At 41.6% G+C, this 14,699-nt stretch overlaps 1 protein-coding gene across 13 annotated transcripts in view; it reads right to left on the bottom strand.

Moving 5' to 3' along the window:
* Positions 1–14,699, bottom strand: part of DGKI (diacylglycerol kinase iota) — a 504,889-nt gene that overhangs the window by 52,541 nt on the left and 437,649 nt on the right. For all 13 annotated transcript variants that reach the window (XR_007920530.2, XM_070071340.1, XM_051849034.2 and 10 more), the window contains one exon: positions 953–978. Coding sequence is in view for 12 of the 13 variants with exons in the window: in XM_070071340.1 (XP_069927441.1) it covers positions 953–978 (26 nt within the window). In the remaining variant the exon portion in view is untranslated. The remainder of the gene's footprint in view (positions 1–952; positions 979–14,699) is intronic.

The following is a 14,699-nucleotide window of genomic DNA, read 5'->3' on the forward strand; positions in this document are numbered from 1 at the left end:
GTGGTGCTGCTGGGACTCGAACTGGCACTCATATGGAATGCGAGTGTCACAAGCAGCAGCTTACCTTCTGCAGCTTGTCAGCCCATTCTCTCTCTTTTCAAAGATTTATCTATTATTTATTTGAAAGGCTGAGGGACACAAACACACACACACACATAGACAGAGACAGTGAGAGAGAGAGAGAGATCTCCCATTTGCTAGTTTACACTCCAAATGGCTGTACAGCTAGGGCTGTGCCAGGTCACAGCCAGGAGCCAGAAACTTGCTTTAGATCTCCTATGTGGGTGGAACATACCCAAGTGCTTGGCCACCATCTACTGCTTCCGGGAGTGTGTGTTAGTAGAAAGCCAGATCAAAATCAGAGGCAGGACTTGAGCACAGACATTCTAATATGCAATGAGAGTATTCCGAGTAGTGGTTTAATCTGCCTGTGTCACAAAGCCCACCCCAACAGCTATCTCTTAAATGAAAATAACTTACATCAACTGTGTAAGGACTACTGCCACTTATAATTAGCTTCACTTCAAAGTTAGAATAGTCTTTGTAATCAGATACCTAGGGACATGGTCCCAATGTCCAATCTGAAAGGAATTTTGGGAATTTCTACAATAAATCTCAATTTTAAAGATGGAAATCTGACTCAGAGAGGCTATCCAATTGCCCTAAAGTCAACAAAGTTTCCAGTGATGAGAAAGAAGTCAGGCAGAATACATTAGTTTTCATAGTATTTGTTAATAAAATAGCTCTAATAGATTTAAAAATAATAAAAGATATCAAATTTGGTCAGGGTTTATTTAGTTTTTAAAAGTGCTTGGCATTTCACAGTCAAAAAATATAAGGCCAACATCTTAGAAATACTTTCTTAATTATTTTTTCTCTCTGATAATGAAATACAAAGCCCAGGGCTGAACTCTTAATCCTATATATTGGAATAAATAAGACAAATTCTTACCATGATCTTCTGAAGAGACTGGTGACCTAAAAAGAGACATAATAAGCATGATAAATATTTCATATGTGATAACTATTCTATGAAGAATTTCATAGAAGTATTCCCACAAAATAAAGGTAAATATAACTCAATATAAGTAGACAATGCAATTAATGTGTTGGTTGTACGGTATAATCCAGTCAACTGCCCCCAAACTTTGCTTGGATGGTTGAGTTTTAGAAGTTTCTAAAATCACAATCCATGCATGATATTAACATTTAATTAAATTTGGATTTGTCACCAAAAACAGAGAGAGAACTCATAGAACTCACGGATGCCAACTATGCTGTCGCCTAGTACCCAAGGCTAGAGAAAATGCTAGCAGTATAAGCACGGAGTGTCTGTACATTAAAGGAGATCTACTTCCACAGTAAAAACGACACAGAAGTAAAAGAAATAGCACACATTCTCACTGTATTTTTACTTTGCTCCATGACATACAATGTTTGAGTAAGCATAATACAAAACCTCTGGGTGCTGGTCTTGTGTCTCTAAACCCTGGAGGTATCAGAGTCAGGCAAGAGGGAAGACACTGGGGGTCCCCTGAATATTCATAAACCAGTGACTCCTGATCCCATGTGTGGATCCAGCTGTAAATATGGTAGTCAGATACCAAATGGAACATTCTAGCAACCACAAAAACCACCTTTCCTTCAGTTGGCTACTAAATGAAATACTTTGAGCAACACAGATAGCCATAAAGATGAATTCATCTCCAGCTTGAAAGACTACAGTTTTGATTGTCAACTTACTAGCGTTTAAACAGTAGCATATTCCAGAGCCTTTCAGAAACTCATCATGTTACCTTCTAACGACCTTCAAGGCAAGTTTGCCTGCTCTATGCCAGCTGTGAGGTCGGCTGAAGACGAAGGAATGGACCTGACACCCCAGACTGGTTATACTGTGGGCAGTCACACAGCCAAATGAGTCATAGCACTCAGTATCTGAGACACTCACAATCTTCCCTAGTGACGAGGAAAAACGAATGAAGGGTGCGGAATGCAGGGTGAAACAGAATTGGAAGGTGAATCTGAAGAGAAACAAGCAAGGTGAGCTAATTTCTTAACCTGCCTAGGGTATGAAAAAGAGAGAGGGACAAGAAGACATCCTCACCCCTGATGTCTTTGGATAAGAAGTAAGCAAAAACATGTCTAAAACTGGCTATAATTAACTTCTCACAGAACTATTAGGACAAAGAAAAAAAAAAACATGCTAATGGACAACTAGCTGTCTCAGGTGGAGGCCTTGTGAAGCGGTGCCTTTGCTGTCTTTCTGCAAAATCACTGCACTAATATGAAATCTGAGAAATTCCAGATGGCTCCACTGAAGTCCCGAGGGGATGCATGCTGCAGTCTGTCCAGCGGTGGAGAAGAACCATCAACTTCAGAGGCTCTGTGAGGATTAGTCATGTTGCATTTCTTCGCTGCACGTCTCTCACATGCCTGGATTTGTGGAGTTGTAAGACATATGGAGTATTTCAGTCCTCACTCAGTATTTCACCTCTCACTGCAACAAGTCACAAAATTACACTACGGAGACATGCACATCATCCATTATTGCTAGAAACGGGCATAAAACGTTCTACAAAACTTGGCTCAGGAGAGAAGAAATATCCTGAAATCAGCAATAGAAGTAGTTATTTTGAGAACAGAGGCTGGATCCCAGGAACAGATACCCTTTCTCAAAGTTGACCACTGAAGTATGGAGAAAAACTCCCTGCATAGTCTTCCCACCACACCAGAAAACCTGGGGTTCTGTCCTGGGTTGTTCATTTTTCTCTCCATGTACACTTGAACATGCAGACAGCAATGCCCCCATCATGTCAACTCTTCCTAGCATTCCCGTAGTTCCATGGCAGCATTCACCCTTTAACTCCTTTCCTGATCACGAGTTTTTTTTATTATGGTCTACAGAGTATTGATGTTTGTGTTTTTTAAATATATTTTGGTATGTATTACATTTTTATTTCATCAAATTTAGCAAAGTGAAAACAAAACAAAGTTTAAAAATGTTTCTCCCATTTCATGAAGCCTGAACAGGTATTATCTATGTTTGAATCTTCAGTTCTTGTTGATTTGAGTACTAAGCCCTGTATTGATTGATGGATATTCAAATAACAATTTCAAGGAATTCATAATGTAGTAAAGAAGAAAAATATCTGAGCAAATGATTACAGTGTATGTGTACACACATCCACACACACATCCACCCACACACACGTATATATACAAAAAGATCCCAAAGCACATATGAAATAAAGAGGAAGCATACAGAAGAAAGAGATCCATTCTTCTCTTTTCCAAAAGAACAAGAGCCATCTGAGCTGGCTTTGAAGGATAAATAAAACCTATCAGGGTAGGTAAGAAAGGGGAAGGAGCCAAGGCAGAAGCGGTAGAAATGTGCAAAGGGCATGAGCTCTCACAGGATGTTATCAGACTTACAAGTAACTCGTTATTGCCAAAATGAAAAGGAGTGGTAATAGCCAAGACTAAGGAAGCAAAAAACAGGACCCACATTGAAGTCCTTGCAATTCACAAGGATACTGCAAAAAACATTTGTGGAAAACAAAATTAAAAGGTAAGCTTATTCTAGTACCAAAAACAGTAAATTGAATCTATGAAAATGAGGGATCTTCAGAAAGTTTCTAAAAATACTCTACATGGATTTCAAAAACGTTTTTGCACACAAACATCATTTAATTCCATTTTTTCAATGAACATCCTGAAGGACCCTCATACCTTCTAAGCTATATGGAGCAATATTTTAAAGCAAAGAAGTCACGTGTTATGATTTGTGCATTTGAAGGAACGTTTCTTGGAGAATGGACTAGGAGAGGGCAAGATGACAAGTTAAAAGGCAAAAAACATGTTAAAGGCAATTATTTTAAAACTTCCATGCTAATAAGACAGAATACAAATTTCTTTGCTCCTCATTTCTTTTTGAAATCCATGGAAAAACCAGAGAGGGCTAGAAACAGTAAAAGAAACACCATATATGACTACATGAAAGATGTTTAAATCTAAATGATCATACATGAAGAAGTGATGCCAAGCACAGTAAAAACTGGGACAGCATTCAAGGTGACAGAGACAGCACTTTGATGCTGGCTAAAGAGGCAGAGCTGAAAGCCCTCCACCATTAGACAGAATGTTCTACTCCTTAGAATTAGAATCTGACTCCAGAGGAGTGCTGTAAGACAGGCCTGGGAAGACAACAGACCCAACATCACATTTACAGCAATTCCCTAAACCACTCATCACAATCATCTATACCAAACTACAGTTTCAGAAAGAACACACCCAGTGCAAATACTATGAGGAAACGTAAAAGGAAATCAGAACGATGATTTATGTAAAGATGCCACAAGAAGAAGACATAATGTGGGCAGGGTAGACACTAAAAACGATGATAACGTTAAGCAGGTTAAAAACTGTGAATGAATATCCTTACAACTTAGAAATTAAAAAGGGAGCAAGTGGGGAAGGAAGCATAGCCAATGTGAAGCCTAAACGTAAAGAAGAAACATAACGTCAAGATACAGTCACAAGACTACAGGGCTGAAAAAAAAACAGCTTTCCCCGGTGTCTAGAAAAAGCTGGATGGCTTTTTTCTCTGTGTCAGCGCTGCACTGAAGAAAAGATTAAGAGGAAGTGAGCAATAATTTAAAATACATTAAGATATAAAACTTTGAGAAAGGGACAGCGCTTCGGCCTAGCGGGTAAAGCTACCGTTCGCAGTGATGGCATCCCAGATGGGTGCCAGTTCTAGTCCTGGTTGCTCCACTTCTAATCCAGCTCTCTGCTGTAGCCTGAGCAAGCAGTGGAAGATGGCCCAAGTCCTTGGGCCCCTGCACCCACATGGGAGACCTGGAGGAAGCTGCTGGCTCCTGGTTTCAGACTGGCGCAGCTCTGGCCTTTTCGACCAGTTGGGGAGTGAACCAGCGGATGGAAGACCTCTCTCTCCCTCTCTCTCTCTCTTTGCCTCTCCTTCTCTGTGTAACCAGACTTTCAAATAAATAAATAAAACTAAAAAAAAAAAACTTTGAGGAAAGAATCTTAAGAAGACACAAATAAACAGAAAGACATCACATGTTCACAGATTGGAAAAATTATTACTGTTAAAGTGCCCATACGAGTCACCATCATACACAGAATCAACGAAATTCTTATCGAAAAGCAAATAGCATTCTTCACAGAAACAGAAAAATCAATCCCAAAATTTACATGCAACCACAAAAGACCCTGAATAAGCAAGATAAACTTGGGCAGAACGAACAAAGCTGAAGTCTCTGTTGCAGAAACACCTTCTTTGTTTTTCTTCTCTCTGATCCTGAAGAGATGCAGCTACACAAAGTCTGTGTATGTCCTGTAACTACGGATGGTCAAGCATGTTTGTTTAAATCAAGTAAGCCAAGGGATGATGCAATATGCCTGGAAAGCATTTCTTCCCCAAAGGACGTGCACACCAGGCCTGTGACAGGATTGCAAGGGCTTGAGGGAGAAACGGCAAGATCATGACTCTAAGTGACACCATCATCAGCCTAGTCCCAAAGCATCTCTCATTAGGCAAAATAGAATCTGAAATCTGTCAGCACGGAGAATCTCTATCAACTATAATACTCTCTTTGTGTGCTCTTGCTCCTTCTAATTGTGACTATTTCTCTTAAGACAATGAACAAAGCAGATACAGTAAAAGAGAACAGGCGAGAGAGAATGAGAGTGAGAGAGATGAAAGGGACAGCAGCCACACAGAGTGGCATTGAAAGGAGAGAAAGACAAACACATTCTCTATTCAAGTGGTCACAGATCCATTCAGGGGATGCCAAACAACCTCAAAGGTAACATTCACTACCAACAGAGAGGAGGGGTGGAGAAAGCGCAGAGCCAGCGAAGGAGCCGAGGTGGCTCTTTTCGGGGGAGGTAAGGGAAGAAAATAATAAAAGCAGCTTGGTGAGTCTCTCATCTGAGGTTAATTTCCATTAACTTCCTGCATTCTCATAATTTTTCAGTCTTTAACACTCTGCCATAAAAGCACATACTCTGATGACCCTGATGTGAGCTATGCCTGAAATCCATTTTGTTTCTAAAATACAGTTCTCTATTTACTTAAATTCAGCTCTTACAAAATATCACTGTTTGACATTAATTCCTACAAACCGATTTCTGTCCTGTACCCTCCATAATCGGCAGCTGAGAGAAGTCCCTCAATATCCCTCACGTCTGAAATCTTACTGCCACCTATTGTTAATTCCCAGGAACTCCAACAAAATGAAGGGAAAAATGGGCAAAAGCGGGCAGCAGACATGGGAAGGAAACAGATGAAAGATAGAGCTGGAGTAGAAGAAATTAATCCTTAACAAGTTGTTCATCATGAAAATCTGACACTGCATTTTTGCATTATGAAGGTGAGATGGATAAAAAAGTATTGGCACAGTTATGCAGAAATTAAAGAAGTGAGACTTCACTTTAAAAATCAGTCTTTGTGATACAGTTGCCTATCTATTTGCAAAAAATAGGGGGTAAAGGGAGAGAAAAGCCATATTATTCCATAACCCAACCAAGAGAGAGCTGCCTCCAGAAGCACTTGTGATTGCGGGAGCCCTAGCTTCTGTTTAGACTTAATCATCTGCTGTCTCTGAAGGAGGTAATTTCTGTTAGGCATAAGTTGAAGCATGAAGCTCTAGGTGGGAAAGGCAAACCACGCTGAGTGCCATGTTTAGTGTGAGAACACGAAGCCTACAAGAAAGTCTCCCAGCTCGGGATCTATCACATGGACTTGGTGGTACCTGATTGTTGGGTAAGTGCTTACCTGCCCCTGATTATTTTTATAAAATCAAAATAAGGATTTGTGCATCCAGTTCTAAAAAAAATGGAAGAAAGAAACATAGATGGGGCTGAAAGCTGTTATGGCACACCTCCTGAAGACAACCATAATATACCCCAGAAGTTCAGGTGCATGACCCTGGGAGAGAGAAGCCGTCTAAGTGGTGCCTGTCTCCTTCAACTCCTCTGTGGGCAAGGTCAGGAGGGTATCTCAGTGGTAAATCATATACAACACAACCAGAAGGGGCGCTCAGTGAGCAAATGACAAAATGAATACAAACAAATCACGGTAATATTGAAAACCAGCAATGAAAATGTTTTCCACAGGCTATCTCCGAGAATAATTTAATTCATTCACTGGTTTAATATTAATCACTGCCATGGGGCAGCTGTTGTGGTGGTGCAGTGGTTAAGCCACCACTTGAGTCACCGACATCCCATAATGGACTGCATGGCTTGAGTTCAGGCTACTCCACACTTCTGACCCAAGTCCCTGCTAACACACTTGGGAGGCAACAAATGATGGCCCAAATACTTGAGTTCCTGCCACCCATGTGGGAGACCCAGATGGATTTCCGCTTCCTGGTTTCAGCCCTGTGTACCCCAGCTGTTGCAGGCATTTGGAAAATGACCCAGTAGAAGGGAGAGGCAAAAGATTTCTCTCCTCTGTCACTCTCCTTTTCAAATAAATAAGTAAACTAGTCTTTAATTAAAAACAAATCATTGTTGTGTACCGAACTCCAGTCCTGAAGTTGGCAGAGATGCTTAGCTTACAACATTCCCTTATCACTTTCAAGGTGATTCTGTGAAAATTATGGTGTGAGACTAATATCATCAAGCAGAGTATTAGAGAAAACTGTCAATGTCTGTTGTTCTTATGCATAGTGATTAGCACAGAAAAGTTAGAAAAAGGGAAAATGTGATCTTCATCTCCCCAGATTCCAAATAGTTCCTCCATGTTGTAGAGCTGTGGGCTCCGGGGGTCTCCCAAAATACTCCAGAGAAGTTACACAACCTGTGTAAGTCTGCAAGACATCAGCACCCCTTAGGTCATGCATGAACATCCTGAGAGACAGGCCAGTACCCCACCGAGCTAGAATTCATGGCAAATATTTTTTGAAAGATTTCAAAATGACCACCCCTTCAAACATTAGGTCCGTTTAATCACATTATTCACATAACCCAGATAGACTGAGAAAGCAAGAATTTTGGTCACAGTTTCAAAAAGTAGCAAACAGGCTGATATGCTATTTTGGAGGTGAGTGTGTGTGGGATGTGCTTGAAACCTTGAAACACACGTCTGGACATGAAAGCCCTGGAATCTGAAGAAATAGTGCAAATGGGACAAGGGGTGGGGGCAGGACCCAGAGCCCAGAAGCACCCCCTTGCTCTCTCTGCTCTTCCTCCCCTGCGTTCCCCGAGGCCTCTGCCTCAATGCTCAGGTGGGCGGAACAGAAAGAGGCAAGGGATAGGGCAGTTGTAAACTCACTGCTGAGTGACAGAGGAGACAGGGATTAAGGTAATCTTTGAAGGGTAAGTCTCAGGACAGTGGTCGGAAGAGCAGATTTGTATGCAGATAAGTTATGTTTCAGGACAAAGTAATAAAGTCACATGCATAAACTATGGTGTCCTCTCTAATTGACAGAATTCAAAAAACTATCTAGCTCTGACCCTGACAGGCATCCTTACTGATTGTGATTCAATCCATGAAAAAGCAAAGATGCTTCCCACGTGCCCTTCTGTTGCCCAAAACTGCTATGGACCCTAGTGACAGGGGACACATTCGGAGGGACCTGGGTTCCACAGAGTGGGGATTCTCCAGGAAGGAATGACTGCGGGATGAATTAGCCTTGGGTATTTGCTCCTTTTCACAACGGAAGGAAAAGCATGGGCAGGGTCCTCATTAACAGTGCCCACTTCGCTGAAAGGATGGACATTTTTTCATTTTTACTCCTGACAAAATCTTAACCCATGTGCTTAGAAAAACTCTCTTTGCAGGACAGGCATGGTGGCACACAGCATTAAGCTGCTATTTGGACACCAGCATCCCATATCAGAGTGCCCGGGACTGAATCCCACCTCTGCCTCTGATCTAGCTTCCTGCTAATGCGCACCCTGGGAGGCAGCAGCAGATGGCTCAAGTGCTGTGTCCCTGCCACCCATGTGGGAGACCCAGATGGAGTTCCAGGCTCCAGACTTCAACCTGGCCAAGCCTGGCTGTTGCAGGCTTTTGGGGGAGAGAACCAGTGGATGGAAGCACTCTTGCCCCCTCCCTCCCTCCCTCCCTCCCTCTCTCTCTCCCTCTCTCTCTTTTTCTGTCACTCTTTCAAACAAATATAAACAAACTTTTAAAACAACCCTCTTTTATAAAGAAGACCCATCATTTTGTAGAACTAACATTCCTTACATTGATGTCCATTTATTTTAGCTTGGATATTGGCCATCCAACCTTTTATCCCGACTCCCTTTACCAAGCTGATGAGATTTCAACATCAAACTATTAACAGGCAGAGTAAGCATTTGGCCCAGTCATTATGAACCTGGTTTAGGATGCTTGCACACTGCATTGGAGTGTGCAGGTTTGAGCCCTGCCTCTGGCACCTGATTCTACTTTTCTGCTGATGTAGACCCTTGGAGGAAGTAGTAATGGCTCAAGTAATTGCGTTCCTGTAGCTCAGATGGGAGACCTGGATTGAGTTCCTGGCTTTCTGCTCTAGCATTCTTGCCACTGTGGACGTTTGGTGAGTAAACTAGCCACAGTGAGCTCTGTGTGTGTGTGTGTGTGTGTGTGTGTGTGTGTGTGCGTGCCTTTTCCTGTCTCTTGACTTTCAAAAAATTTTTTTTTCAAATAGTACCATTAGACCTTCAAAGAAAATTCACTTCTTGGAGTAGGAAAGAGTCAATCAACTATCCAAAAATGCACAGCTACGGGACACTGCCTCCAGCATGTGGTTTTTCCCAGGGAACACATGGAAGGCTGCACACACATGTCCCCACTTCCAGCACAGCCAGTGCAAACAGGCTGTCTCTATACTGGCAATAACAGCACTTTAGCTGCTAAGTGCAGAGGGAGATGAAGTTTTCATTTGCCTGTCCTAGATGCCACTGCAGTGATTTTGTCACAAGGATCTCTGTTGTCTTCTTACTGGCTTTCCTTTGGTCCCTAAAGCAGAATCTGTTGGAAGATAGGACAAATCTCTTCTGTATTGTTTTTAAAGGAAACCAATGATTCCCCGAGAGTGTCTTTCTACCACTCCCAGTCTGTCTGGTCACTCAGGAAGAAATACTGCCCCCAAACTTCCCACAGCTCTGGGTTTATCTGTCTCCTTTTGTTGGAAATCCCTAGGAAGTTGCAGGATTCTGTTCCATCCATAAACGTTCGCTAGTTCATGGTTTCCCACACACCTAGTCATCTTCCTCTCCATCCAAAGAACACCAGAAACCTCTTCAAAGCTAAACTGCACTGACAGAATAATGCTATTCAGAAAAAATACATGAGGCACTTCTCACTGCACAGGCTTCTGGATGCAACTGTTCCTGGGTGCCCACCCTATCACCATGCTCATCAACAGTGTCTACAACTTTCTGCATGCACCATAGTTATGTTCCCCTTTCTGATTTGTGATACAACATCTCTTCAAGTCAAGGATTCAAATGCTTCTTTATTATTTTGTGGGTGCGAATTCCCTAACTCAAATATATCCATTTGAAAGTTTGGAATATGTGAGTGGGCCCCACAGCCTAACAAAAAATTTCAACATTTTAAATATTATATTGTCATAATTGTTATGTCACCAGCACTGAGTTTACTAAAATGACACCAATAAACACATACCTATTTTGGTTTGATGGAGTATCTTTTCTCTAATATCTGACTTCATCCATTCACCCTAAAACATGCTTTTGCTTTTAAAATATTTTGTTTATTTATTTGAAAGTCAGAGTTACAGAGAGGGAAGCGAAGACAGAGAGATCTTCCATCTGCTGGTTCACTCCTCAGATGGGCGCATAGCTGGGGCTGGGCCAGGCCGAAGCCAGGATCCAGGAACTTCTTCAGGGTCTCCCACGTGGGTGTAGGGGCCCAAGTACTTGGACTATCCTTTGCTGCATTTCCCAGGCCATCAGCAGGGCGCTGGATCGAAAGTGAAGCAGCTAGAAGACCAACCAGTGCCCATATGCACTGCTGGCATTGCAGGCAGCAGCCAGCCCGCTGTGTCACAACGCAGGCCGCTCCTCCACAGCAGGTATGGTGCAAAGGGCTGGTGATGCCGGGGAGTGCGACATGGCTTGGCAATCTAAGGAGTTCACATGCTTTAAAGAAGGGTCCAGTCAACTTTGCCTCACACTCAAAATATTCCTGAAGTGTGAGCAGGACAGGCTGCCAGCTTTTACAAATGAGAACAAGAGAGCCGCTTCACAGTAATCACATCTTCTCATTCCATAATCACTGGCAGAGCTTGAACTCATGGAGATGGCAGGCCAGAATTTCCTGGCACCATTTTAAATAAAATAGATGTTTAATATTAAAGCTTGTTTAACTTGGCAAGTGTCAGTCAAAATAAGATCTGGTGCAAGGGGAATTTTATCCTGGCTCTTGCACTAACTGAACTTGGAAATGTGACTCCGTTTTCCCCAAGTGGTTTAGAGCTTCCAGATGCATAACTGTTTGAGGACCAACCAGAATAAGAACCAAGAAAAACTGATAACTATTTTTGCACACAAATACAGTGTTATCATGTGCTTGGGTAAATAGAGACAGTAACAAGTTGAGGTAAGGCCAGGAGAAAAAAAAAAATGAGAAGAAAGGAAGATACAGATCAATCCACAGTTTTTTTCCATCCGGAGTGATTACCCAGAGCAAGCAAGATTTAGACCAGTCAAAGGTAAGCAGCGATGGGACCCAAATATCTTGGTGAAGCAGATGCCAGGAGCTATCTGTATACGGAAAGCACTGACTTCATCTCTGAGATACAGTCCAGCAAAGCCCGCATCCCCCTAAGAAGATTAATTTTCTCCCTCTTATCTGATTGCGATGCTCAAGGTATATTTCCACAACCCAAATCATTGCTCAATAGTCTGTCTTCCTGCAGAGAACCTGAAGCTTTGACAATAAGCTCAACTGCCCTTTTCATGAGGGCCATGCCATAACCTACTGCTGCCCGAAGAAATTGAGGAAAGGAAAGAGCTGAGGACTGGGAAGCAACGAAGCTGCTTTTCGTAGGCTCAGCCCCGAACATCTGAGTTTTTGGAAGGGGGAGGGCTTGGAGGCTATCACTCTATCACTTCTTGATACGGGGATGCAGAACGGTGGGCAATGTCAGAGGGTCAGTTTTTTGGTTTAAAGCATTATTTTGTGTCTTGGATATCATAAAGTAATTTCTCAGTTGTACAATTTTCCTTAAGCACATTTCAGGTAGAGTGATGTGAAACTGTCACTGAGGGTCTTCAATTACCTGAGAGGTATTTCTGGCTGTACAATGAGGAAAAAAGCACAAAGTTGTTTAAAATATGCACAGAACACCTTAAGGACCAATTTTTTTTTTAAATCTGAGGCCATATTCATTAATTTTTGAAATAGTATTTTCCACCACAGAAATAAAAAGAATCATCAGAAAATAGTATTTTCAAATAAAAATTAAAAAGTGGAAATGTAAAAGAAATAGCAAATTATATTTTCTCACATTTCCAGAGCACTCTGTGCATATACTCACATACTCCAATCATCAGTGGGAGTGTTCATAATTGGCTTACATAATATTCCCCCTTTGAATATCAACTTTACAAGGGCAATAATATTTCTCATTTAGTTGGTACTGAAGAGGCTTAATATAGATTTGTTTAATAAACGATGGACTGAATGGCTTAGCCTGCTTCTTAGAATCCAAATAAAATCATCAATCAGATCTTTTACATATTATAGTTCAATCTTTTTTTTTTTTAATAGTTCAATCTTTGATGCCATTATCCTCTGTTGTAGACAGACAGGCTCTCCCAGTCATAAAAATCCACTAGCTCTGCTTAGCCAATCAGGCAGCAGATACCCTCCCAGATGCTGTCCTCTGGGGGCTGAATGTTTGCCCCCAGGTGATTGGCTCACTGTCTCTCCAGTGTCTTAGTTTGGTGACAAGAGTCTGTCTTTCCTTGTGTGACCATCCTTCATTATATTTCTTCCAGACTTAGGACTTGGAAATACTGACAAGCAGTGCATCTCTTTTAGACAGTTTGGGAGTTTCTCATCACCAACCACATCTTATACCTGAGAACGATTATTGAGGTTCAGACTAAGGCAATATCTCCCCCTTCATCTACCTGCTCTGAACCCATATGACTCGAGGTGAATCTCTCCTTTTCTCAAAGATAACATGGAAAGAACACTAGGGTACTTCAAAAACTTCGTGTAAAAATGGAATTAAAAAACAAGCTTATTGGGGCCAGTGCTGTGGCATAGGGGTAAAGGTGCTGCCTGCAGTGCCAGCATTCCATATGGGGGCTGGTTCAAGTCCCGGCTGCTCCACTTCTGATTCAGCTCTCTGCTATGGCCTGGGAAAGCAGTGGAAGATGGCCCAAGCACTTGGGCCCCTGCACCCATGTGGGAGACCCGGAAGAAGCTCCTGGCTCCTGGCTTTGGATTGGCACAGCTCCGGCCGTTGTAACCATCTGGGGAGTGAACCACCGGATGGAAGACCTCTCTTTCTCTCTCTCTCTGTCTGTCTCTCTGCCATGCTGCCATTCAAATAAATAAATATTTTTTTAAAAAAAGATAAGCTTATTTTTGTGCAAAGATGTTTGAAATCCACGCACAGTTTTTTTTATATATATATCATGCAACTTCTATAAGTTTTTTTGAAGCTACCTCTGGGGTTTCAATTCCATTTTTCCACAAATATTTTTGAAGCCTTAACATACACCAGAGTTTTCATTCAGTACCTGTTTTCTTATCTCACAGACTTTAACTTGGCAATGTTATTTATTACAACTCAAATAAGCTCTGCCCACTAGCATGCAACTTAATTCTCTCCTTATTAATCTTTTGCCAACATGAAATATAGTCTTGCCACTACTAGTGGCAGTGCAGTGAAGGATAAGCACAAATGTGTTTCCAGAATCATGTTATCTTAAGTAGAATTCTCTCAGATATTGAAAATACATGTTTTCCTTTAAGACAAATTTATTATGGCCCTACTAGTAATAATGTGGGTTAATCACCTCCCACCAATTTATCCAAAATCGGCTGTTAAAGATTTGATTGTGTTCACAGGTTATGAAGACACCTGACAATATACTACTTGCACAGGTTCTGTAGGACCTCTGCATAAATAGGCATATGGACCCCTAAAAAAACAATCAGGCTTCTAAATGCAAACCTGCCATTGCAATCTGTTCCAATAATGACAAAAATCGCATTCACCCTGCTGGTTTCATTCCTCTTTCTCTCCCTAAAGGAAGAAGGGCAATGGATTTAAGACATTAAAGTTTAAAACTGTGAGAAAGCCCAGAGCAGACCCAGGGAAGTGGGGCCAGTTAGAATTAGGGGGAAGGCAGAGAGAAGGGCTGGCTGGAGCCAAGCAGTGCCAGTTCCATGAAGAGTACTAGAGAAGGTGCCTTAGTTGTACTCCTTCCGTCTCTCATTTCAGCTTTTTAAAAGTAGCTCTTCTCCGAATTTCCTCTCTCATCTACCTTTTCACACAATCAATTTTAAAAGAATTTTACTTTTGGCTTTGTTTACTTTATTCTCCTTTTCACTGATTTCTGTCTGTTTATTTTTCTCCCTTCTTGTTTCATTTTTTACTCTGAGATTCTTTTCTTAATTTATCAAACTTAACACTTTGTTTATTTTTATGTAATCATTTTCCCCTCAATAAATAAATATACTCATCAATGTTCTG

This window comes from Oryctolagus cuniculus, chromosome 3 (assembly GCF_964237555.1).
Source record: "Oryctolagus cuniculus chromosome 3, mOryCun1.1, whole genome shotgun sequence".
Lineage (NCBI taxonomy): Eukaryota > Metazoa > Chordata > Mammalia > Lagomorpha > Leporidae > Oryctolagus > Oryctolagus cuniculus.